Source organism: Lipotes vexillifer, unplaced genomic scaffold (assembly GCF_000442215.2).
Source record: "Lipotes vexillifer unplaced genomic scaffold, Lipotes_vexillifer_v1.1 scaffold12, whole genome shotgun sequence".
Taxonomy (NCBI): Eukaryota; Metazoa; Chordata; class Mammalia; order Artiodactyla; family Lipotidae; genus Lipotes; species Lipotes vexillifer.
In genome coordinates, this window is record NW_006796716.1 from 4,617,982 (window position 1) to 4,643,347 (window position 25,366).

General features: G+C 45.2%; 3 protein-coding genes across 4 annotated transcripts in view; 2 read left to right on the plus strand and 1 right to left on the minus strand.

The window, feature by feature from the left end:
- PPP1R35 (protein phosphatase 1 regulatory subunit 35) overlaps nt 1-395 on the plus strand; it is a 1,089-nt gene extending 694 nt beyond the window's left edge. The window contains exons 3-4 of the mRNA XM_007468857.1: nt 1-111; nt 222-395. The exon at nt 1-111 is cut by the window's left edge and continues 50 nt beyond it. Coding sequence (XP_007468919.1) covers nt 1-111; nt 222-395 — 285 coding nt within the window. The remainder of the gene's footprint in view (nt 112-221) is intronic.
- A 538-nt stretch (nt 396-933) lies between these two features.
- On the minus strand, nt 934-6,510 carry MEPCE (methylphosphate capping enzyme). 2 transcript variants are annotated; one of them, XM_007468859.1, is made up of 5 exons: nt 6,430-6,510; nt 3,644-4,330; nt 1,962-2,180; nt 1,660-1,786; nt 934-1,541 (listed from the first exon to the last, which is right to left on the minus strand). In XM_007468859.1, exons 2-5 carry the CDS (start codon nt 3,905-3,907, stop codon nt 1,489-1,491), a joined length of 663 nt encoding a protein of 220 aa, XP_007468921.1. In that variant the 5' UTR covers nt 3,908-4,330; nt 6,430-6,510; the 3' UTR covers nt 934-1,488. The 2 variants fall into 2 exon arrangements, with proteins under 2 accessions (XP_007468921.1, XP_007468920.1); XM_007468858.1 differs by lacking the exon at nt 6,430-6,510 and having other exon boundaries at nt 3,644-5,698.
- Nucleotides 6,511-13,455: 6,945 nt separating this feature from the next.
- The window catches only part of ZCWPW1 (zinc finger CW-type and PWWP domain containing 1), a 24,113-nt gene continuing 12,202 nt past the window's right edge, over nt 13,456-25,366 (plus strand). Inside the window, exons 1-10 of the mRNA XM_007468860.1 lie at nt 13,456-13,483; nt 14,305-14,558; nt 15,045-15,123; nt 16,247-16,337; nt 16,634-16,791; nt 17,104-17,226; nt 22,978-23,094; nt 23,829-23,949; nt 24,575-24,650; nt 25,058-25,162. Of these exons, the coding sequence (XP_007468922.1) occupies nt 13,456-13,483; nt 14,305-14,558; nt 15,045-15,123; nt 16,247-16,337; nt 16,634-16,791; nt 17,104-17,226; nt 22,978-23,094; nt 23,829-23,949; nt 24,575-24,650; nt 25,058-25,162 (1,152 nt within the window). The remainder of the gene's footprint in view (nt 13,484-14,304; nt 14,559-15,044; nt 15,124-16,246; nt 16,338-16,633; nt 16,792-17,103; nt 17,227-22,977; nt 23,095-23,828; nt 23,950-24,574; nt 24,651-25,057; nt 25,163-25,366) is intronic.

Sequence of the window (25,366 nt, forward strand, 5' to 3'; positions counted from 1 at the left end):
CTCTTCCGAGACCTGGTGAGCCTGCGGGTGCCCGAGGAACAGGTTCTGAACGCCGCGCTGAGGGAGAAACTGGCGCTCCTGCCGCCGCAGGCCCGAGCCCCGCCTCCAAAGGTGAGGGACCTGGGCTTGAGTCTCCCCTACCCCGTCCCCCCTCCTCCCCAACTGCCAGGGGTTCTGCCCCCTCCCCGAGGGTAACCTTGCTTTGTGCTCCAACTCAACAGGAGCCACCTGGGCCAGGTCCAGACATGACCGTTTTGTGTGATCCAGAAACATTATTTTATGAATCTCCACACCTGACCCTGGAAGGTCTGCCCCCTCTCCGGCTTCAACTCCGGCCCCGCCCTTCGGAGGATACCTTCCTTATGCATCGGACACTGAGGCGATGGGAAGCGTAGACTTGGAGGCTCCCTGGATTGCTAGTTCATATCTTTTTGTTTTTAAACTATGAGAATAAAGTGGTTTTGCTAACAAATGGGACTCTTCTTGGGAGCCTTGAGGTGGGGTCAAGCCTCAGGTTGGAAGCTGCCAGAAAGTCAAGGTTTTGGCCCTCCTTTAAAGGAACCTGGTAGTGATGAGAAATAGAGCAGGCAGGTGGTCTGGTCCTAAAAGCGCCTTTTTCTAGTTCCACTTCGACTCCACGGTTAACTCTTCCAAAGTTAGCTTTGTGCCCAAAGCTTACGTAAAAAAGTTTTGTCAGTGTTTCTTTGGGGGAGGACAGATGGATTCTTCAAGTTTCACATCAAAGTTCACATACCCCTTTTTCTTGGCCTAGGGTCCTGTACACTTGTGTGTGGGTCTCGTTAGCATGCAACAGTCTTCCCAACCATTGAAAAACCTGCCCTCTTCCTTAAGACTATAGTTTGGGCAGAGAGGAAGCACAGGTTCTACCAGGAGGCACCGTCCCCGCCCCCCGTCCCAAACTAGAATGTGCCAGACAGGTGTGTGGGCCACTGCCCTAAACATCAAGTTTATTGTGCTGTTCTCACATTCCAAACCCAACCCCCTCTCCCCCAGTGAGGGACAGCAGAAGGAAGGATTTTCACAGTACCTGCATGCCTCCCCAGCAAAGTCCCCCTTTTAAGCCTCAGTCCATCTATCCGTGGTCCACTGAAACGCAGCTAGGGACAAGGGCCGAGGAGAAATGGGAACCTCTCCTTGGGAGAACAGGAGGAAGAGGCTAGAGAACTTGATACCCCCCACCTCCCATGCCCTCGGAGAACAGAGGGCAGCAAACAGTCCATGCCATCCAGCCCAGTGGGCTAGGGGAGAGGAAGATGATGGTGACTCCAGCACAGCTGGGCTTGCTGCTTAGGTGCCAGAGGTGTAGGCAAGAGGCTGGGGCAGCAACACAGGAAAAGCTTTCTCTGCAGATCCAGGAGAGGAAACTATTTTTGGAGGCAGAAAGAAAAGACCTTGGGATACTTTCCTCTCCCCCCCCAGGTCCTCTGGAGCAGCGGGCAGCTTCACACTTTCTGTTCGGGGGGCCACTTAGTGGCTGGGGGAATGGGCCTTGTGGAACAGGTACACAGGACGCTGGAAGCCTGAGGGAAGAGTGTGCAATCAGGAGGGGTTTTGGCAGGACCTTATGACTCCACAGGGTCTGCACCCTGCACCAGGACTGGCCTCCCTTCCTCCCCCAACAAAATAAGCCAGCCTTACCTCTGGAGGTGTTGTGGGGTGTGGCCACAAGCTCATAGCTGGAGAAGCCCACCTCTGGGGATGTCAGGTAGGAACTGAACTGCTCTGGCTTCAACTGAATTCGATAGTAGTTCTTGTAGATTGCTTCCTAGGGAGGACAGCAAGGGATCACTTTAGTTCGTTGCCTTCTCTGCTGGTGGAGGATGATGCCCACCCAGGGGGCCTTTTCACCTTGTTCAGAAAGTCCTCCTTCTGCTTCTTTGAGGCCTTCCTTGCCTCAACTAAAGGAAGGATAGGCCCAACTTCCAGAAACCCCAACTCACCGTGAGAGTCTTTCTCCTGCCGTAGGATGACCAAGGCTGGGGCTCCAGGACCAGGATGCCCCCAGGATGTAGGTGCCGGTAGATTCGGCGAAACATGCGCTTCAGCCCCTCGTCTCCCCAGTTGAGATGCACCCACTTGGTGAGGCTGAGGCAGAGCACCACATCATACTCGGGTTTTTGGGCCTCCACCAGCTCATCTCGATCCAGCACATAGTTACCCTGAGAGCAAGAATTGGGGGTGAGGTCAACAGAGGCATAAAAGAACGACTGCCCCCTCACAACCCACTCTGCAGCCTCACTTTAGTCCTTGGCCACAATCTGCTTTGACACTCCTCAAAATAACTCCCAAATGGTACCCTGTTTGAGTCTCGTTTTCTTGCTTTCTATTTCTATTGGTGGTAAGCCAATCAAACATAAAAAGGGAGCTTGGGTAACTTTATTCATTTATTTTTTTGCGGTACATGGGCCTCTCACTGTTGTGGCCTCTCCCGTTGCGGAGCACAGGCTCCGGACGCGCAGGCTCAGTGGCCATGGCTCACGGGCCCAGCTGCTCCGCGGCATGTGGGATCTTCCCGGACGGGGGCAGGAACCCGTGTCCCTTGCATTGGCAGGCGGACTCTCAACAACTGTGCCACCAGGGAAGCCCGGTAACTTTAAATTGAGCAAATTATCCACGAGATCACCAAAGCTGGGGTCAAACTGCAGAGAAAGAATGGTGGGGTTCTCCCAAGACCCTGTCCACTACTTATTCCCACCCCACAGTCATTAAGCTGAGAGATTCAACGTTATGCAGAGGGCCCCAACCCAGGTTTGAAAGGGAGACCTGTGGGTTCCTTCCCAGTAGTTGGGACTGGCAGTTTCAGGCCTATTCTTTTTCTCCCAGAGAAATGAAGAACCCCATCCCTCAGGAAACCTTTTCTAAATGATAAGCTCATTACCACCCTCTGCAAAGTCCATTCTTCTAGGTTGTAACCCAACACACTGCCAACTATTCCTGTAGCTGGCCTAACTGGAGCATTTTATGGGAATCCACCTGCAGTCAGGGGACAGACACTGAAGACATGGTACTCTCTCCTGCTTCCCCAAGGTAGTCTTTCTGACACTTCCCCATCCCACCATCTAGGGTCAATGTGGAGATGACCTTAGGCCAAGCCGCTTAGGTTCCTGGCCACTGACAATCAATTCTGCATCTAATGCAAACAAGGTCCCTATCAAAGGACAGAAACTGTAATTAGTCAGCCACTACCCTAATCCTCCCCCCTCATCCCAAGACATTCCATGTCTGAAACCCATCCCTTCATGCACCTTCAGTAGGTTGGAGGACAAGTTTTCATCTGGACCACATCCTCCAACGGGGCAGGTGGACAGGTCTGGATTACAGTACTGGTCAAGAGCAGGGCAAGAGGAGTCTGCCCCAATTCTGGGGCTTGCAGTCATGAGAAAGGACTCCAAGTACAGCCACCGCCACCGCCACCGCCCCCACCCCCGACCCAGGTTATAGTGGGGGAGACACACCCAGTGGAATCAATCACAGATTCAGACCCTTCTCTGGAGGATTTGGTTTTCCTAGGGAGGGCTGCATGCACAGACACCCTCTGGGTCATAACCTTTCCCTGCCATGTTCCCATTTAATCTCATCTTCACTACTGGTCCCTATCCCAAGAGCCTGTGAACCCTCTTACCGTGACGAAGACAACATTGTTGGGGAAGACGGATGTGTCTGCTCCATCCAAGGGCACTTGGGGTGCAGCAATGGGACCCCGGCTGGCTGTCAGTGAGGCCGGGAAGTAGCTTCTCTTTCGGACGGTTGTGGTCCCTTCCTCACTCTCTGCTCCTGGGGCCCCATCAGAAGTCTGGGGTGGCAGACGCAGCTCTTCGGACAGGTAGTGTCGGATGTTTTGGCGGGCCGAGTGGATGAGCTGGGCATCAATATCCAGGCCCACCATGCGGGACGGGCCCCACTTACAGGCAATGCTCAGGGTCAAATGGCCCACATTGCAGCCCAGATCTAGGACGTCCCGACCCCGAAACCACTCAGGCTTCAACACCCGAAGGCGCCCGTCCTCACAGGAAGGATTGCGGTACCCATAGTACTTGCAAAAATTCCCATACTGGAACTTGCACTGTTGCTTTTTGAAGCCCGCAGCAGGTAGTGGGTGGAGGTGGTGGCGGCCTCCCCCACTCCCTCGGCCCTTTTCCTTGGGACCCTGGCCTCCACCCCTAGCCCCTGCCTCTGACTTGCTGGAAGTCCTGCGACGTTTGCGATGTCGTGAGGAGGAAGACGAGGATGCAGAGGTAACTGAGGCAGCTGGAGGGGCTGAAAGGGAGCCTGAGGGACCCTGTAGGGCAGATGGAAGGGGAGACACGACCTCGTCCCTGCAGTTGATGGCTGTGTTGAGTTCATAGGGTTCGGGGGCGTCCCGGTTCTGGCCTCTATGCTGCTGCTGCTGCGGGGTGCCCTCCCCATGGAGTGAGGAAGTGAGGGGGGCTGTGGGCAGCACAGAGTGGCTATCATTCCCTCCAGCTGCCTGCTGCTGCTGCTGGTGGTGCTGTCCCCGGTGTCTATGCCGCTTCCGACCAGTCTTGAGTGGCGAAGCAAGGACTACTTGGGCCTCATCAGTGCAAGTATTGAGACTGAGAGGGTCTGTAATATCTTTGGGGATGAGGATCTCCACTGGATCTCGCCCCTTGGCCGGAAGTGGGGATGACTTAGGGGTCTCCGCATTGAGTGCGCGGCTCACTTCCTCATCCAGGAGACTATTCAGGTTCAATGGATCAAAGATATTGCCCCCCAGGAGGAAGTTGGAGGGTAGGACAGAGTCACAGTCCGAATTGACCCGCCTGCGCCTCTTGAAGGCCGGATGTTTGAAGCCTCCACCACCTCCCCCTACATTACAGCTATTTCTCCTCTTGCCCCCACCTCCCCCAGGGGGCCGGTGGGGCTGATAGCCATTACGGGGTCGAGGAGGAGCAGGGGGGCCCAGTTCTGTTCCGCCCCCTCCCCGTCGCTCCTCCCCCACGTCCGGGGGAGCGGCTCGCCCGGGGGGATCCGACAAGCGGGCCTCCCCGTGCGACTGCGCCTGGGGGCCGCCCCCTCGTTGCTGCTGCGACTGACCGCCCCGAGGGGTGGATGCAGCCCCGGGGCTCTCCTTGCCGGCCCCAGAAGCCGGGGATCCCGCCGAGTGTGCGCGCGGGCCCGGCCCACGCTGTGTTCCGCCGCGGAGCTCCCCGGAGGCTGCCTCTCGGTGCGGTTGCACAGTGGGGCCGCCCCCTCCACCCGACTCATCTTTGAGCGGCGGCGGCGGGGCCGGCACCAGAAACGGCTCCTTCTCCGCCGCCATCTCGATCATTTCCTCCCCTTATTCCGTCCCAGTCGAGGGCAACCGAGGGGACAGGGGGCTTAACCCCCCTTCCTAGACCCCGCTCGCTTCCCCCCCTTTCGCGAGTGCGCGCGCAGTTCTGCTCTTCTCCCCTAGTCTCGCGCCCAAGCGCCTCCCCCGAAGCGCGCCCTACTCGCCAGCGAGACCAAAACAAGATGCCCGCGAGACCCGAACAACTCGAGGAATCAACCGCGCGTGCGCCGACCCCTTTCTCCACTACCACTACCGCTTCGCCGCGAGCGCGCACTGCTGGGGCGCGTTCCTCTCTCCCTGGAATCACGCATGCGCAATCCGCCACCACCCTGGTTGCGCGCGCATCGGAGTACGAACCAACTTAACGGCTCCGGGAGTTTAAATATAGCCCCCTCAGCCCCCGCAAAAGCCCACCACCCCAAACTGACACCCTACTTCCCTTCGCAGCTATGTCCGTCCCTACTGATATCCTTTGTCTCTGCCGCGCGATCCCACCCACCGTAGGCGGGGGACGGGGAGCTGGTGTGAAAAGGTCTCCTTGACACCCGACCCTTGTTCCTGAGGAATGAGTCTCAGCGGTCTCCGCCCGGCTCTAAACCCAGCAACCTCCCTACCCCGCCTCCTTCCTCCCCCTAGTGGGCAGCGCCTGCGCACACCCTTTTGGGCTTGCGCGGGTAGATGCAGCACGTGCTGGAGATGACGCCCCGCCCTCCGTCCTAGGGGCGGGGACTGTTACGTTGCTTCCTCAGGTTTGGTACACGCATATGCGTCAGCACAACTCGGGGGGGCGTGGCTAAGGAACGGGGCGGCCCTCATGAATTATTCATGACCTGGTTGCCCCCTGTGTCCACCTATTTAGAAAGGCTTCCGAGGGAGTGGAGGGGTGAACCTAGAAGTAGGGGAGGGGAAGGAGCGGAGCGTACTGCCCGTCTTCCTACTAACTGTTCTCAGTATAATACGACAGGTCATTTTAACTCACCCCCTGGAAAATATTCTCTGCTGAACTGGAAAAAAAAATACTAAAACAGGGAATGTTGTCCAACTTCCTCTTCCCCCGAAATGGCCGAGTAGTTGCTCGCTCCTCCGCCTTCCCCCAATCGCAATCACCTGGGGACACTACGCCCTCCTCTCCGCCTTCCCACCCACCGCCCGGACACCAACGCCTCCGCCCACCACCCGACGTCTGCGCACGAGCCCGCCAGCCCGCGGAGAGCGATCCCGACGCCCACCACAGCCACCAATAGCAGTACACCCACCACCACCGCCCCCTCGTACGCAGGCCTTCCCGAGCACACGTTGCGGCTTCGCGCCGCCTTATATAAAAACGAATGTGGGCGGAGAAGAGGCTTTGGCCCGCTTTGGTGACCCCCTGCCTCAGTCAGTGGGGAAGAAGCTACTCGACGGCCTTTCCAGAGGGTGCTTTATGGCTCGTTCTCCTTGCCAACAGCGCTTGGGGTGCGGGTCCTGTGGCTGAGAAGAGGGAGGAAGACGCGAGAATGGGGTTAAGGATAGTCTCAAAATAAAATATCAAAATAAGGGCATGGAGGAGTCTAAGAGGAAGAATGGGAATCAGGGCACGATTCCCAGAGGAAGGAAAAGGCAGTCTGGGGCACAGAGTAAAGTTAGTAAAAGGAAGATGTGCATCTTGAACGATCAGGCGCTATTGCTGCCACCTAAAAAAAGTGAGGCCACTGAGGATTATGGGATTTGCAGTTTTACAGGGCGTTAGGTTGGAAGATGGCGGCAATGACTCAGCTGCGCAGACGCAGAAGCCGATTCCAGTTGCGCATGCGCCTTAGCTCTGCGGGCAGGCCGCCGGTGGGGGTGGGGGTGGAGCTTGTGCGCGGCCTCGCGCCTTTCCCTGGTGGCGGGAAAACTGGCTCGAGGTTCGAGGGGCTTGGAGAATCTCTGCGTTAGCCCACTCTGCTCCTCGCCCTTAGGTTCTCATCTCTCCAGAAGGTAGCTCCGCTTGCAGCTGAAGGTGCTAGGCGTGGCCAATCCTGCCACCTGTCGCCTGAGTTTTCTCTTCAGGGTGCCATCCAACTCTTAACCCCTGTCCTCAGAATCTCTAACCGCAAACTTACTCCCAACAAACAAACAAAAGTTACTCAATATCACGGCGGGCGACGACGGACCTGAGCGAGAATGCGGATCCTGGTGCCTCCGCGGGTTGGGGGTGGGAGCTGAGGGGAAATTCTCTCATGGCGAGGGAGTTGTTGATGGGGAAGAGACGCTTGAAAGCCACTCTTTTACCCTTTGAGGGGACTCAAGGACTTTTGGCTCTGTGGTACCGCCGGTCTTAAATGTTGTGCTTAGGACAGAATTGGTGAGGGAAGAGAGGGAAGAATGTGGGTCCGTCAGAGTTCTTCCCTCTGGTTTATAAGGTGGAATCAGGCCTTTTATTGTTCCAAACGTCACCTTGGTGCTCTGTGAGTCAAAATGCTGCCGGAATCTGGGAGTCCATGGGCATGACCCCTTTAAGCGAAAACAACACAAAAAGGCTAGTTTGAGGTGGGCAATAGTTTGGGGCAAGTATGGAAGCTTTTCTGGAGTTAGATAGCAAGGGTCTGAACCAGGATCAGGGTCCTAAAGAAAGAGTCTGTTTTGGTGATAAGTGCCCGTATCTCTGTGCTTCCTTGCACTCTCTGAACCGAGAGGCTTTAGTCACCATTAATTTATAAGATTATGTAAAAGGTTTAGTTCAGGTAGTTATGACAGTAAATGTCTTGTTAGGTAGTCTGTTATGGGCCGTAAGCGTAGCGGGGATCATTTTTTCCTTCTGTCTTGTTAAAAGTTTTAAATCATGCTTGCTGAGTGCACGTGAGAGAAAGAAGGAAGAAAGAAAGAGACAGGAAGGAAGGAAGAGAGAAAGAGAAAAAGAACTCTTACTGACTGAGGAATGATAATGAGCAGGGATCTACATACCGTTAGACATTAAGACAAAAAGAAATCAAACTCCAGCTTAAAAGATATTTAAAATATAGTCTTTATTTATTTATTTAAGAGTTATGTTTTATCTGGTGGCCATACTGAGGACTTCAAGCCTGGGAGGCAGCATCTCAAGTAACCCTGAGAAAACTCCCAAAATATAGTCTTTATTTATTTATTTTACAATATATATTTACTTATTTTTGTTTGTGTCTAACTACTCCCACTAGAATGTCAGCTCAGTGAGAACAGAAACTCGATCTTTCTTGCTCTCTGCTCAAAATACAGTCTTTTTTTTTTTCAAAATATAGTCTTTAAATACAGTTTTTTGAGGCTCACGGAGTCTGTGTTAGAGGACAATTCTAAAGGGTTTCTTTTGTTCTTTTACACCAAGGATTCCAGGGACAATATAAAGAGGGAATAACTGGATACTTAAGAGGGGAGAAATTTGTGAATATATTCTAAATGGGGGGAAGGGGGAGGAGGATTAATGCTTTTTGAAAAATATTGCCAAGACTGAATTTATTTAGCTAGATCAATTCTCAGACATTTTGGTCTCAGAATCCTTTTATACTCTTAAAAATTATGAAGGATTCCAAACATTGGTTTATATCTATTTATGGATCTATTGATACTAATATATTAGAAATTAAACAGAAAAAAATTAAACATTTATTTATTAATTTTAAAATAACGATAATAAACCCATTACATAATGTTAACGTAGATAATATTTTAATGAAAATATATTTTCCTAAATGAAAGAAAATTTAGTATGAAGAATGGTGTTTTACATTTCCGCAAATCTCTTTCATGTCTGGCTTAATAGAAAACAGCTGGATTTTCATCTGTTTCTGAATTCAATCTGTTATGATATCTTGTTTTGGTTGAAGAGTATGAGAAAACCCAGCCTAACACAGATAAGTAGTTGAAAAAGGGAGGGGGCCCTCAGGGATCTCTAGATCACACTTTGAGATCTGCTGAGCTAGGTGATTTCATTCTATAATCAGTGTCATGATTTTTAGTGTTCTAAATGAAAGAAAACTATTTTTTGGAATAGCTCATTCACCTTCCCTTGGTTCCCTTTATTATTTCTAAGTTATTTTCCCCTCCTTATTCACCCTTCTTTCTTATGTCAGTTCAGTAGTTAGGATCTGGTTATGGAACTTTCTGTTACTCTCACACTTAAAGCTTTATTGGATTTTTTTGTCTCTCTTTTTTCATTTAAGGTCAGAAAAAAGAAATTAAAACCTCAAATGTTATTCCTGGGTCTAGAGCCCTCAGTCATTTCGTAGCTGGCCAGGTGAAAGTTGGTGGTATTTTGTATATTTATTAACTTCCTTAAAATTGTTTTTCTCTCTCTGAAGTAGATTTCACCATTCGTTATTGTGGAAGAAAATACTTTGCCTGAAACAGAGGAGCAGAGACTTGACTTGTCAGACGGTGACTTCCAGATTTTCCCTTCTCTATTGATCAGGTTAGAGGTTTTATTTAAAAGTAATGTTCTTCATCACACCCTCACTGTAGGTTAAGAAAAACCAGTATTCATTGCTGCTTGTATATTTACTACATCTTATTAAATCAACAATGATCCACAATTTTATCTAGTTGCTTGGGGCTCCAGTAACACACTTTTGCCTAGAGAGGTCAGTATAGGTTTAGATAATGATTTGAACCTAAATATTGGAAAAATTTTGCCTTTCTAGGTTGATTAAAATACTCTTTATTTTTAAAGTAGAGTTTAAAAAAGCACTTTGAAATGGTGGTATATGTATAAAATGCTAGAGTTACACAAGAGGGTACGGTAGAGAGCTCATTTCCACCCCCAGCCACCCATTTCCACTCTGCTGAGACACTTTTGTCAGTTTCTTGTGTATTCTTCCAGAGATAGTTTATGGATACACAAGGATCTTATATAGATGAACATTTAAAAAAATCAAATTTTGTCATCTCAGGTACACTAATTTTCATTTTGTTTTTCTCATTTAGTATAGTTTTATAATTCTGATTGTCTTCATAGGGACTTCTCAGGATCATTTTTGGAATTCTAGAGTCTGGGAGAAGATATGTTTGTCATTTATTATTATTATTCCTTTTGCAGCCTAATTTTGTCCAGTTTCTAGCTTCTATTTAGGATTATCGGAAAGAAGGGACCAGTTTGCTGCAGTGATTCTCCCCCAATGTCCCACTTGCTTTTTTTCCAGTGTCAAATAAGTTTGGGAGTTGGTGGTGAAAAGTTAAGATGGAAACAATGATAAAATGTGCTCCTTAATATATAGGAAAAGTAGTTACTGCAGAATAGCGCATATCAATTATTCACATTTATGGAATGAAGAAAAGGAACAGAAAAATACCAAAAATAAAAATTAAAAATACTTTATATTCAGTCATGCTGTGGCCACACTAAGTCAAGTCTCAGGTACCTTTTGAATTCATCTTGGGATCTAGAGGGAGGAATTCTACACCCTGAACAACTGAGTGTTTAGCTTGGCCATTTGAGGGTCGTAAAATTTTCAGCCCCTTTAGAGGGAAGACTGTATGAACCCAAAGATCCATTTTATGCTGATTTTGGATCTCTTTATAGTGGGAGATGGCAGAGTTGGAAGATTGAGTTTCAGGTCCAGGGCCTTCAAAGCACTCAAAACCAACAGCCAGAAATAAGATCACTGAGAAGAACAGACATGTTATTAGAATTTAGAAGCCAAAACCTGGGTTCATCTTGACTCTACCATGTATTAACACTGAGGTTTGGGGCAAACCACAGCTGGGTAGAAATAATATTAATGGTGGAAACTGAAAACTGGAAAACTGTACAAGTTCTTGGAACATCACAAGATGAGTCTTGGCACTGTGCTCGGTCACAAATGACTTATAGCTGTGTAGAGATGTTAACCTCTTCAGCCTTTAGTGTGGCTGGAGGCCCCCCACTCCCATCCCTCAGTTGTATATGGATGTGGGCAGCCTGGTCCTTTTACCCTAGAGTACCTAGAAAAATTTTCTGTGTTTCAATGTGTACTTTTAATGTATGCTTTACGTGTGTGCTGTGATATTAAAGTTATTGTGAAGCACTGAACTACTGAACTAGACAATTGGGATGTAGTGTAGCACAATTCATAACGCAAACTTATAAATCAGACAGATTCTAATCCTGATTTTTACCACTTTATCGATTACTTAATGTCTCTAAATCCCTCTAAGCCTCAATTTCCCCAAATGTAAAATGGTATCAATCTCATAGATTTATTGGGAGAATTAAATGAGATGACATATTCAAAGATTATAGTGAGTGCTCAATAAGTGTTATTCATTATTATTAGTCACAACTTTGGTAGAAATAATGAAGCATGCTGATATAGAACATCTGTGTTCTACATCTGTAGAACATCTGTGAGTAGATAGCTACAGATAAACTATGGATATAGAGTGAATATGCTAGATTCTTATTACTAGCTTCTCTGGGGACCTCTGCTGATTACTAAATATTTCTGAGCCATGAATAGAAATTGCGAGAATCCAGCACATTCGAAAATTTATTAGACTAGAAGATCTAGGTAAAGGGAAGATATACATTATAGTGATGTTAATAAAGGGGGTTCTCTATGCATAGGGATGTCTGAATTAGGTAGGAGAATTTATAGGTTATTTGTCTTTTAAGTATTCAGGAGAACCTTGTGAAATGAGGTTATCCCTCTGAAGAAAACTCTCACTGTTTAACTCCCAGGACTGTCCACACCCTACTACCACTACTCTGCTACTATTTATACTTCTGGCTGTTAAAAACGTGTCTTGCTTTAATAAGAGGCACCAAGTGGGGTTACTTATGCTAAGCCCCAAGTCACTAAACCAAGACAACTTAATTACAATGTTAGGTCTCCCAGAAATGGAATCTTAAACCAGTCAGTCAGGAATTGCCTGATCATCACTAGTTGGGTAATCTGCCTGATAGACTCCAGTAGTCCCTTAAAGGAGAGTAACCTTGTATGACCAACCTGCTTTTTTTTTTTTGCCTAGTATTACTTCCTTGTTCCTGCTCCCTTCTGCCTGTAAAAGTCTTTAATTTTGTATAGTTCCTTGGAGCTCCTGTCTATCTGGTAGATTGGATGCTGCCCAATTCGTGAATTGTTGAATAAAGCCCATAAGATCCTCAAAATTTACTCAGTTGAATTTTTTTTGATTTATTTTTTTTTGGTTGCGTTGGGTCTTTGCCACTGCATGCGGGCTTTCTCTAGTTGCGGTGAGTGGGGGCTACTCTTTGTTGCGGTGTGCGGGCTTCTCACTGCGGTGGCTTCTCTTGTTGCCAAGCACGCGCTCTAGGTGCGCGGGCTCAGTAGTTGTGGCATGCAGGCTCTAGAGCACAGGCTCAGTAGTTGTGGTGCACGGGCTTAGTTGCTCCGCAGCATGTGGGATCTTCCCTCACCAGGGCTCGAACCCATTTCCCCTGCATTAGCAGGCGGGTTCTTAAACACTGTACCACCAGGGAAGCCCCTGAATTTTGTTTTTTAACACATCACTACCACTATCATTTCTACCTACTTACAAGGTTCTACCTCATGTTGCACATGATTCTAGGCACTTAAAACACTAAGGATTGTTGCTGATCTTTAAAACAGCAACTTTTATTATCCTCCAGCATGTAATTGGCACTGCTGAGGAGTAGAATTGTAATCAAGAAGAAATGTAGTTCAAGTGTCCCAGGCAAAGAGACCCTGAACCCAAGAAGACAGGTAGAGGAGAAAGTTTAAAATCATGTTCGATCAGGGCTTCCCTGGTGGCGCAGTGGTTGAGAGTCCGCCTGCCGATGCAGGGGACACGGGTTCGTGCCCCTGTCCGGGGAGATCCAACATGTGGCGGAGCGGCTGGGCCTGTGAGCCATGGCCGCTGAGCCTGCGCGTCTGGAGCCTGTGCTCCGCAACGGGAGAGGCCACAGCTGTGAGAGGCCCGCATACCGCGAAAAAAAAAAAAAAATCATGTTCGATCAATACTGTATAGCACAGGGAACTATATTCAGTATCCTGTGATAAACCATAATGATGAAGAATATGAAAAAGAATATATATAAGTTTAACTGAATCACTTTGCTGTGCAGCAGAAATTAACAGAACATTGTAAATCAACTAGGCTTCAATAAAATTTGAAAAATCATGTTCAGAGTAATAGCAGTTCATTTCTTTTTTCTAACAGAGGCCTAAAGAAAAGTGTAGCTTCTGAGCTGAATGATGACAACCTTGCAGAGTAAAGAAGGTGAGTCAAGAGTCACTTTCCTCTTCTTTCTCAGCCGTTGGTCATCTGGACACCTTTCCCCCCAAAGGGAAGCTCAATTCACATGTATTCATGTCCACTTTGTTAAAGTTACTACTTTTCTAGACACTTTGAGTGAAATACATTTGACTTAGAAACAGTCTTATTCAAGAAATGTATGAACTCGTAGGGAGAGAAGAGACATTTAGATATTTAAAACATAAATTTGAATGTGGTAAATGCCACAGGACAGGTACAAAGTATTATGGAAGCTCAGAAGAAAGATACATTACTTATACCTGGGAGGATCAGTACAATTTTCATTGCATCGTTTGTAGATTTTGACTAGGTTTTTAAAAATGTCTCTAATTTCCCCTAAAATTTTGTGCAAAGTTAAAACAAGCAAATTAAAAAAAAATTTCACATTTGAATAATTCAGTTTCCTGCATACTTGTATTTATCACCTTTGACTTACTCAGTGGTTCTTAAACCTGGTAGTGCATCAGAATCATCTAGATAGCCTCGTAAAATTACAGATTCTCGGGGCTCACTTCAAACTGCTTCATCAGAATCTTAGGGCAGGGATGAGAGGGTGGGGGGCTGGGAGGGTTGGGGAATGAAGGCCTAGGAATCTGAATTTGTTAAATAATAATTTATTATTTTTATAATATTTCATTATAATATTATTAATATTTCATATTATAATATTACTAATATTTCATATCCAGATAATTCTGATATGGTCAATCAATAGCAGTGTTTGGCAATTTCTGTGTTAGATTCTATATTTCATAAATTCCATTTGATGATCAAATTTCTTTCAGAATGCAGGAAGGGACCAAAGAAAACCTTTGCCCCACCTGCACAAAAACTGCATAGCCTGATGCCCTATAACCTTAACTCATCGAAGGAGGAGATCCTGGGAATCAGTTCCCCAGAGGCAGAGACCAGGCCAAGCCTGCTAAAGGCCAGGTTAGAGAAGAAGAAGGAGAAAACAACCAAAGAGAATGGTACAGGCAGTGGCCAGGAGATAAAAGGAAAGGCTCAAGACAACAAGAAAGCAGAGAAGAAAGAAAAGGTAAAAATCACAATGATGGGCTCTAGTGGGACAGTTTCTCCTAGTCACCCAGCCTGGGCAAACAGGATCTTTTCATTTCAGAAGACATTTAAATATTTATAACATAAATTTGAATGTGGTAAATCCCACAGGGAAAATTCATCCTGTAGTTTCAGTTTTTGATTTCTTTTGGGGGCTTCTATTTTCTTCTCTAAGAGGTAAAAAGTGTTTTGATGAAAGCGTTTAGCAGGGCATACTGGGCAGGGAGGGGCTGAGGTGGGATGGAGGTGAGAGTAGAAGTAGACAGAAATTTTATAAACTTTTTCCTTTTCTTTGACTCCTTTACTCCCAGGAGATCTGGGATAGAATTTGTGGAATCCTTAGGTTGACTTTATGCTCTCAGTCTTGTGAACTTACTGCCTCATCTAAAGGAGGCTTCCTTGACTAGTCACAGAGGAGGACTGGGGAAAGATGAGCAGTTTTTCTCCCCTACCCTTCTCTCTGCAGGGAAAATCAGCTCTTACCAATGCAGAATTTGAGGAGATTGTCCAGATTGTGCTACAGAAGTCCCTCCAGGAGTGCTTGGGTATGGCTTATAGTGAGAGTAAAAGAGTTTCAGTTTGGCAAAGAAATTGTTATCTGAGGGGTAGAGTAAGTCGATAGCTTCTCTCCTTCCCTCCATCTTTCTAAGTAAGGAAATATTAGATGAGACTTTGAAATATTTTTAAATACTTTATCTTCTATCAACAGGACTATAGCTAAACCACCTTAGACAGAGGGTACAGACTTTTAGAAAAGTAGATTACATTGACTTCAGAATATAAAAATAATCTCATCTAGATTTTTAAAGTGTAATTTAAATTTATTTCTATATGTTTACAATCTTCATAGAAAAGATAAATTATTTTTCCCAGATTTGAAGAACTTAGTCTCCATCTCCATCTACCCTTGTATATTTCTGTTTCTAACACTGCTTTAACATATGCTCAGGAATTTGATTTTAGAATAAGGAACTCTATAGCATAGGTCGTGAGGCCTTCTCCATAAGGTCATGAGGCTAAGGACAGTGGTTTGACATTTTCAGCTATTCTTAGGTATACTTCCATTCCTAGAGAAAGTTTGAGGAGCAAATGATATAAAACATGGTACATAAAATTTCTGTTCTGTACACAAAATAAAATTAACATTACCTGGCTATTCTAGAATAGGCAAATCAATCTGGAAAGGCTTGCAGAAGGATATAGATTTGTAGTTTTCCCTGAGAATTAAAAAACTTGAAAGTTGGAACTTCCCTGGTAGCACAGTGGTTGAGACTCCACGCTCCCAATGCAGGGGGCCCGGGTTCAATCCCTGGTTGGGGAACTAAATCCTGCATGCATGCCACAACTAAGAGTTTGCATGCCACAACTAAGGAGCCAGTAAGCTGCAGCTAAGTAGACTGTGAGCCACAGCTGAGGACCCCGCCTGCTGCAACTGAGACCTGGCACAACTAACTAACTAAATAAATACATATTAAAAAAAAAAAAAAACAACTTGAAAGTTCTATGGTGTGGCAGAAGTCCAAAGGTAAGCTCTTCCGGGCAACTCATGGGAGATATTTTAATGGAAGTTTACAGTTTGGAAATAATGGAGTAGCTGTTTTCTTTAATTACTTCTCTGCTTATAGTATTTTGTTTTGGGAGGGATGGAATCTAGCCTCGATTTTGCAGAGACTTCCTGTGCCCAGCCTACAAGATGTACCCAGTTAGACAAGGAACCAGGAATTGCTTCTTCTACTACTGATAATAATAATGCTGATGGGTAAGTTTATCCCAGTGAGGCGAGTTGATCACAGGGTAGACTTAATATTGATAAATGGTTATCCATCTATCTATCTATGTAGTCATTTTTCATATCTCTATAGCTTTCTCTCATCTCAGGAAAGATACTTGAGTTAAGTTGGGAAAAATAGGCCAGTAGATGGATAAAATGACCTCAGGAGGCCATAGAGAGCTTACAATTCTTCTGTCCTCCTAACTTTTATCCTTGGGTTTTTTCAAAAGAGGGGTACTACAAATTGCCCCTTTATACCTTTTAATTAAAAATCTTATTTGCAGAGAGAGGGTAGTGGTACCGCATATTCTAGAGATTTCAGCCTCTCAGGAAGGTGGAGTAATCCCTGAGATAAAGACATCTAATCCAGGCCAGCCAGATCCTGCACCCTCTGAGAAGAAATTCAATAAACTCTCCTTAAGCAAAAGAAAGAAGGCTGCTCGTAAGTATAGTCAGATACATTTTGACACCTGGCTCAAGTACTTACTCCATGAAATTAGGGAATTGGACAGTGGGCATACTGAGAATTTTCAGCCCAAGACTTGAAACTATTGAGCTATGATTCTTCTTCCTTCTTTAACTGGCCTCTACTATCTACAAAGATTCTCTTCTTCATCTCCGTACCCTACAATGTTTTCTTTTTTTTTTGCGGTATGCAGGCCTCTCACTGTTGTGGCCTCTCCTGTTGCGGAGCACAGGCTCCGGACGCGCAGGCTCAGCGGCATGGCTCATGTGTTTTCTTTTATCTTCCCAGAAAATGAGGAAATGGAGGAAGCCCAAAGTGGACATGAGCACAGGCAGAAAGAACAACTGAAGAAAACAGTTCAGGATCATTCTCAGATCAGGGACCAACAAAAAGGAGAGGGAAGTGGTTTTGGTGAGTTCAGCCATGGTTTGAAAAACCTACCTTGGGCTTGAAAATTGGAGGTGGAGGAGAGAGGTAAGGGTTAGGATGTTAGAGGAAATTCTGCAAAGACTATAATTTATCCCTCACAGCTGCTTGTTAGAGGATATGGTGCTGAGGAAGAGAGAGAACTATTTCATTCATTCAGTTATTAAGTCATATAATCCACAGGTGTTTGGTTCTTGCTAAATTCTAGGCATTTTAGGAGGTACTGAGTAAATGCAGAGGAAACAAATATAAGCCTGTCGCGCGAGAGAGAAGCTTGTGAGGAAGGCCAACAAGAAAGCCACAAATTGGGAGTAGTCCTGGAAAAGTTTCCAAGAAAAAGATATCACTTGAGCCAGATCTTGAAGTATAATTTAGTCAGACGAACTAAGGTGGGAATGGGGGTCAGAGTGATAATTATTGGCAGAGTAATGGAGGAGGGCTAATGCTTGTAGCTTTTGGGTGTTTTGGGGAGTAGGAGGTTGTAGGGATGGGGGAGATAAGGTTAGAGGCAAGTAAGCGCCAGATCTTAAAGGACCTTACAAGTCAGGCTAAAGAAGTTGGATTTTATTTTAAAAGTAAAGAGGAGCGGTTGACATTAAGTAGGCAAAACTTGATAAGATTTGCATTTTAGAAAGCTTGCTGTGGCACTAGCATGGAAGATGGATTGGCAGGAGAAAGACTAGACCCATAGAAATAATTATCCAGGCAAGGAAGACAGACAGTAGCAGTGAAGAGGGAGAGACAAAATTGAGATCTTTAGGACGCAAGATCAATATGATGTGATTGCTGCTGGATATGAGAGCTGAAGAAAAGTGAGGGCTCTAGGATGGTCCTGTTTTCCGGCATGAGTGACTGAGTGGATGAAGAATCATGATCTGAAGTGGAAAATATAGAAGAAAGAGCAAGTTGAAGATGATGGATTGAGCTTTGCCCGAGTTAGGGGGTCTGTGATGAGATTTAGAGCTCAAGAAAGGGGTCTGGGCTCTCGGAGATACAGATTCGGGAGTCATCTGCATCAATAGGAATAGATGAAATTTTCCAAGAAGAGGGTGTAGAGTGAAAAGGGAACATTGGATAAAAACCCTGGGGGAGCATAATGTTTAGGGTTGAACAGAGGAAGAGGTACCCAGGGAGAAAGCTAAGAAGAACTAAGGGAAAGCTCAGAAAGGTAGGAGGAAAACTAGGAGAGTGTGGTATCACAGATTCCAGGGGAGGAGAGAATGTCAAGAAAGAGGGAGTGTTTAGCCATGTTAAATGCTACTACAGAGATAACAAAAAGAATAAAGATTTGAAAATCAACAGATATCACAATTAGGAAATCATTAGGCTTGATTAGAGCAACCATAGGGGTTGGTGAGGGTGAATGGCAGGTTATTGTTGGTTGAAGAATAGATACTTTTTTCAATTAGTTTAGATGTGAAAACTAGGAGGGAAAAAATAGTAAATAAAGGGGAGTGGGTATAAAGTAGATGGAAGATTTTTCTTTCTTTCTTTTTTTTTTTTTTAGCTTTCTTTTCAAAGAAAGACACTTGACCTCTTTATTGTCAGCATATATTTATATGCTGAGGGAAAATTGTTTATAGAGAGGGAGAGATTAAAGAAGAGAATGAGAAGAGAACCAGAGGGTTTATTTTGAGTCAGAAAGGACCCAGCCTTTCAGATTGGATGGAGGGAAATAAGGATGCATATAGATTTATTTATTCTTTTAACAATAGTTTTTAATGCCTTATATTATATGCCAGGCATTGTGCTGGGTACTAGAAATATATTAGTGAACAAAATAGATAATCCTTGCTGTCATAGAATTTACAGTTTTAGTGTGCTAGATAGATAACAAACACATTGTGTGAAATAACCTTTGTAATATTGGGAAATTTTTGTATGATAAATAAAATAGATCATACAATATATTAGTATGTTTAAAATTTTGAAAATAAGTAGACTTAATCTGGGGGAAAACAGGCTTGCACCAAAAAAGAAAAAAAAACAAAAACCAGAACCCTAAGATTAAGGAACAGTAGAGTAAACAGTCAGCTGGTGTCTAATAGGCATGCATGTATATATATATATATATATATATATATATATATATATTGGATTATAGAAGAATAATAATATGGTTTGTACATACTGGAAAGAAAACTCTAGGAAGACTATGCAGGTATGAAACAAGGTAGTCTAGGGCAGTAAACCACTCCTCGTGTTGTAATGACATGGCAATCAGTATAAAGAGCTGGAGGTATAAGTCTAATTTGGGCAGTCGGGTGGTCTGGGTAGTAGTGTTCCATCTGTAACTCTCAGTATTAAGACGAGAGATAGATTTTAGACTGGGAGATGGAAGTTCACTCCTTTGGCAGTGCTCGTGAGTTGAATTGTGGTTGTAGTGACTGTGTAAGCCTCTTCCTATTAATGAACCACTCTTCCTGTTTTTCACAGTTGCCAAGGAGAGGTGGGTGCTCCTGGAGCAGGAAGTAGAAAGGGAGTATCCAGTAAATAAAATTTGCATTAAGTTCTGTGAAGGGAAGGAAAAGAATGTCATGAGAGGAAATGGTGGAGACCTAATTAAGATTGGGTCAGCTAGAGAAAGCATTTGTAAGGAAATAACATTTAAGCTGAAACCTGGAGCAAGACTAGAAGTTAGCCAAGTGACGCGTAGGAGACAGTTTTAGGTAAGGTGGAGATTGTCTTACTCCAGGTACTAAAGGAAGCTGGTATAATTGGGATTCAGAGAGCAAGGGAAGCAAGGCTGGAAAGTGGCTCTGGATAAATGTAAGAAGGTAGGCAGTGGCTAGATCAAAGACCATGTTACAAAGTGAGAATTTTATCTTAAGTGTAGTGGGAAGCCCCCAGTGGGTTTTAACCAGGGAAGTGACATCATCAAATTGATGTTTTAAAAGGATCCCTTTGGTGATTAATTGGAGAATGGAGTATGGGGAGACAAGAGTAGACCAGCTAGGAAGTTAGTGCTAGGATTAGATATTTTGGTGGCTTGGATTAGGATGATGAAGGAGACAAGAAGTGAATGGTTTTAAGATATATTTTAGAGGTAAAATTATCAGAACTTGGTAATGAGCTGGATATTGGGAGGTGAGAGAGGAGAGGGTTTGTCAAAGATGATTGGCTTCTGGTTTGAGCAGTTATGTGAAAGGAGGTGGGAAAAGACAGTTCTGTAGGATAAGATCAAGCATTTGGATTTGGGCCCATTAGGTTTGAGATCGTTGTGAGACATCCAGATAGAGATATCAAAGAACAAGATGGCTATAGGAACCGGGAGCTCAGAACAGAGGCTGTTAACGTACTTCTGTGTGTTGTCAGGTGTGAAAGTGGATTTCAAAGCTGAGGGAATGGATGAGCTGGCCTCAGGAGAAAGTGCAGCATGGGGAGTGAAGACCCATGATTAGGCTTTGGAACTCCAACTCAGGGATTTAGAGATTAGACAGAGAGCGAGGAGAATTCAGTAAAGGAGACTGAGGAGGGAGTTACCAGAAAGATGGGATGGGGAAACGGGAGAATGAGGGATCACAGAACCCAAGGAAGCTAGTGTTTCAAGAATGAGCAGTCAACTGAAATGCTCTTGACCTGTGTCTATGACATCAGCCTTCATTATCACAGAGCCACATCGTGAGCCTCAAACACTGTTTTCAAACACCTCTTCTCTTCTTTCTAAGTTGCTTGAGAGGAAACTTTAAGGAACTGTATGTCTTTAAAAACTGTCATTGGAAAGTTCATCCTAAACCATAAATATCTAGTTTTATAGCATTAGGATGATTTTCCCCCACTCATTTCCTCTTTAATATTCATTATTTTTACAACCACCGTTTATTTGATTGATCTCTGTTCACTTTTATGGTCCCTGGCCCTTCCCCCACTCTTTTTTTCTAGTCTTGCCAGGTCACCTCTGTAAACATCCAAAACTATCATTGGAAACTGTCTTTTCAGACTAATATATCATTCTCAACCAGTACTTTATTCTTCAAAGTAAAGTAATTGAGAAGGTGATCCACAATATGAGATATTGTGAAGGGACCCAAATATAAGCCAACTGCTTTTCTGAGGGATGATTTTGGTGGGATGGAGGGCATCCCTTATGTTTTGGCATACAAGGTAAAATTTGACAGTGGGAGAGTGAACTAACTAGAGAAACATATTGGTTGATATTGTTAGCTGTGAATATATAGTATACCTAGGTGGCTGGTCAGTGATTTTTCTCTAGCAATGCTCAGTCAAATGAGTATAGGCACAGAAAAAGGAGAGTGGGTTCATTCAGAATTGTGTTTGCTAGCTGAGCGGGAGGAAGGACAGGGGGAAAGGGAGTTGTTGATGTCTGCAAGAGAATCTAAGGAAATCAAACCTGCATAAGTACAGAGTGAAGAAAAACAATTAATCTTAATTGCTACTAGATTGAGAGAAAGGTAGGGGCCAGTGGATTGGAGATCTAGATAAACTGAAAGTTGCCACAGGGGTCTTGAAGCAAGTAAGGTGGAAGAATGGGGCATTTTTATCAGAGAGGGGTTTAGATAAGTGGTTCAGGGGAGTGCGCGGTCCCTGCAGATGACTGGGTGTGGCATGCAGGGTGGGAGTGGGTTCCTGAGGTGGGGGGGTGACCGAGGTGGCATGGAGGAGAACATACGGGGTGCCTTGTGAGTTTATCCCTGTGGCTGTAGTGGTCATCTACGAGGGCAGGAGGTGGAGAGGAGAAGACTGAACCAGATGCCAGCATCGTGACAAGGGTGATGAGAGGGCAGTGTAGTCCCATGGCATAGACCTCGAGGGAGGAAGGGTTTTATAGGAGGGAGGATAGTAATGGTCTGCAAGTGTCAATGGGGAGTAAGGATGATGCTGACCCCACTTTCTGGCGTGGGGTATGTGAGAAGGACAGGCTCTTCTTAGAGGGCTTCAGCGGTGGGGTGGGGTCGGGTTGGGGCAGTGTCATTAGCGCATCACCAGATTTCAGAAAGGAGGCAGAATTTCAGAGGAGAGATTGAAGACATGTGGACTTTTGTTGCTTTTGTTTGGAATCCCAAAGACTATAGTGGAAGAGTTTGGGAGGGAGAGAGGAGAGGCTGTGTGGGACGTTGGGTCAACTTAGAAGATGTGGGGGTAGAGAAAGGTGGGGATGAGAATTTGGAAGGTAATGGATAAAAGGAGTGTTTGGCCATTGAGCACAGCCTGAAGTAAACAGTTTGAGAAACGATAGGCTTAAACCTGTCTTTTGGAGAGGGGTGAACTCAGGGCTGTTGCTCCCAAAGGCTGCAACTTGGTGATTTGGTGTCAGGTTAATTTGTTGAGGTTGAAACAGGAACTCCGGATGCTGTGCACAAAAGAGGTGCTGGTTAGTCCTTCAGAAGAACTTTTTAGTAGTGACATGCCCTCAGAGAAATGAGGCACTAGCCAGAAATATGCCAGACAACCTTTTTAAGAACTGTCAATACAGGAAACACTCCTTTCTGCCTTGGGGGAGGAGAGATGATAGCATGGTATAGGAGAAAGATTGAGATGTGAGACCTGGGCTCTAAGTTCAGCTTTGCCAGCAATTTAGACTCATCTTTAGCAGTCAGTTATCTCCTCTGAGCTTTTGGTTTTACCATTTATAAATTAGGGATTGGATGAGTTGATCTCTAAGGCTTCGTGATTCTGGCAGAGGTAGTGGTGGCAGGGAGTATATTGATTTTAATTAAATTGAAGAAGGAAGAACATATTTTTGAGTCTCTTATATCAGGCTTTTTCCTGTGACAGGTCAATGTCTAGTCTGGGTCCAGTGTTCCTCCCCAAACTGTGAGAAATGGAGGCGGCTACGTGGGAACATTGACCCCTCAGTCCTCCCAGATAATTGGTCCTGTGACCAGAATACAGGTAGAATGGAGTGGAAATTTTTTTTTTCAGTTTTTATTGTTCATCCCTTTCTTTCCCTGCTTCCATCCTTTAGATTAAATATGACAAAAGTATAGTTAGGACTCCAGGGGTCCTTGTAGTTAGTTTTTGGGGAGAGGGAGGGATCTTGCTGTCATGTCAAGATGAATCTGGCATAAAGGGCTAGAGGAAGACACCCTGAAGAGCTATGTTGTGAGGAGAGTCCTGGAATCTAAACGTATGTTCTGAGTGAATTCCATCTTCTTCAGCATTGGTTTGAGCCTGTCAATCTGATTAGATTGTTGGTATTGGGTTGGCAGATAGGAAGGGATATGGGATGTATGGGGAAAAGCCAGTGAGAGAGATTCAGTGTCTTAGAATTCTAGAATGTTTGAAACTACTTGAAAGAGATTATGAAGCTCTAGTCTAGCCCAACTATTTTACAGATGAGAAAACAGAATATCAGAGAAATTACCTTCATGATGTTACACTGATGGAAGCAGGGTCAGACACGTGGGATGTAGGTAGAAGTTTTGAGTCTCTTTCTGCAGAGCATAACGAGGCAACTCTCCTACTTCTCCAGGCTCTGGCTGCATTTCCTTCATGGGTCTCCCAGGTGTCCTTTTGGTCCTACCTGCTGCATATACCAATTTCTTCTTGTCCTCTCCTCTGCCCTCATCCAGATTTTCACCTTATGAGGCTCTTTCCGTCCCTTCGTTCCTCCTCTCTTTTGGCAGATTTGGAGTATAATCACTGTGATATCCCTGAGGAGACCTGGACAGGGCATGAGAGTGAAGTGGCCTATGCCTCCTACATCCCAGGATCCATCATCTGGGCCAAGCAATACGGTTACCCCTGGTAGGGCGCTATGGCAGAGTCAGAGCATCCTTCATGAACTTGGGAGTGGTAGATTCAAGCAGGGAGGGAAGGAAATGGAAGGGATTTATAATGGAAATGGTACCTGCCTTAGGAAGAGCATGGGTGAGGGGGAATATAAAGTGCTAAGCTTGGAGGCTTTGAAAGAACCTCTTTTCTAGAGGTTTCACGATGGAGGTGGCATCTCCCTGGAAAAAAGGGTTGGACAGTTCTACCCTGGCTGGGTAGAAAGAGAAGAGTGGCTCTAAGGTATTTTTTTAGACATTGGGAAATGAGAGATATACAAAGTAAAGAGAACAAGGAAGGGTGGAATAGCTTCTTTTTTGGAGATGTCCCTAGTCAAAAGATTTTGTTCTCAGGGTTGCCAGAAGGCCTAGAAGGATAAGGTATTTTTACTAGGAAGATTCTGAGCTTCTTTGTACATTGATGGAAGTCACTTCAATCATTTGGTAGTGACCACTGTGGAGGGTTGACAGAGGGGTCTATTTTGGGGGGTCCTTTATTTGCGAAACATATTGCCCTTTTATGTACATGTATATTGATGAGTTTGTGTTCTGTTCACCTAACCCCTTCTTTTCCATCCCCTACACCCATCTGTCTTCTCCAGGTGGCCAGGCATGGTAGAATCTGATCCTGACCTGGGGGAATATTTTCTTTTTGCATCTCATCTTGATTCTCTGCCGGTGAGTTCTCCTGATTCAGGGTGGGTAGGTGCTCAGGCCAAAGTAATGAACAAATCCATCCTAACAGATGTACAGAGTTAGAAATATAGACATAGCCAGCAGACACAAGCAGAAACAGATTCTTAGCTAGAGTGACAAAAAGATATAGAAACAAATTTGTATCTAATTAAAATTTATTCATTACTAGGACATTCATGTTTTGATAAATATGCTTTGGTTAGGACTCCTGAGTTCAGGAAGGAAGAACAATGGAATGAGGTGGGATATGTGGGTCAGGTTTAAAGGAACAGAGAAGGCCCAGCCCCTCCTTCCTTGTAAATCCTCAGTTCTTCTCCTGCCTTTTCTGGCTAGAGGGCCAAAGCAAGAAGAAGGACAAGAGTCTATAACAGAACCATCTTTTATTACAGTCCAAGTACCATGTGACATTTTTTGGAGAAAAAGTCTCTCGTGCTTGGATCCCAGTCAACATGCTAAAGAACTTCCAGGAGCGATCCCTGGAGTTAGCTGGAGTGGTGAGCAACCCTCAGTGGTCAGTTGTGATATAGGGAACTTGAAAAACTAAATCTTCTCTTTGTTAAATCTGATTTCTCCCAGGGGAAGCTGTGTGAGGAGAAAGTACATATCTGACCAAGTATGCAAGGGTGAGGTTATTCGTGAGGTACACTTCTTTCTACCAGGATTGCAGCAGGATAATGATTTTTCTTAGTCTCTTTCCC

Excerpts from the sequence above, each read along its gene's own strand:
- MEPCE (XM_007468858.1), bottom strand. The coding sequence starts at position 5,311 with ATGATCGAGATGGCGGCGGAGAAGGAGCCGTTTCTGGTGCCGGCCCCG. Across the intron at positions 2,181-3,643 it reads ACAATGTTGTCTTCGTCACG|GGTAACTATGTGCTGGATCG; the intron begins GTAAGAGGGTTC and ends TCTTGCTCTCAG. Across the intron at positions 1,542-1,659 it reads ACCCCACAACACCTCCAGAG|GCTTCCAGCGTCCTGTGTAC; the intron begins GTAAGGCTGGCT and ends CTCTTCCCTCAG.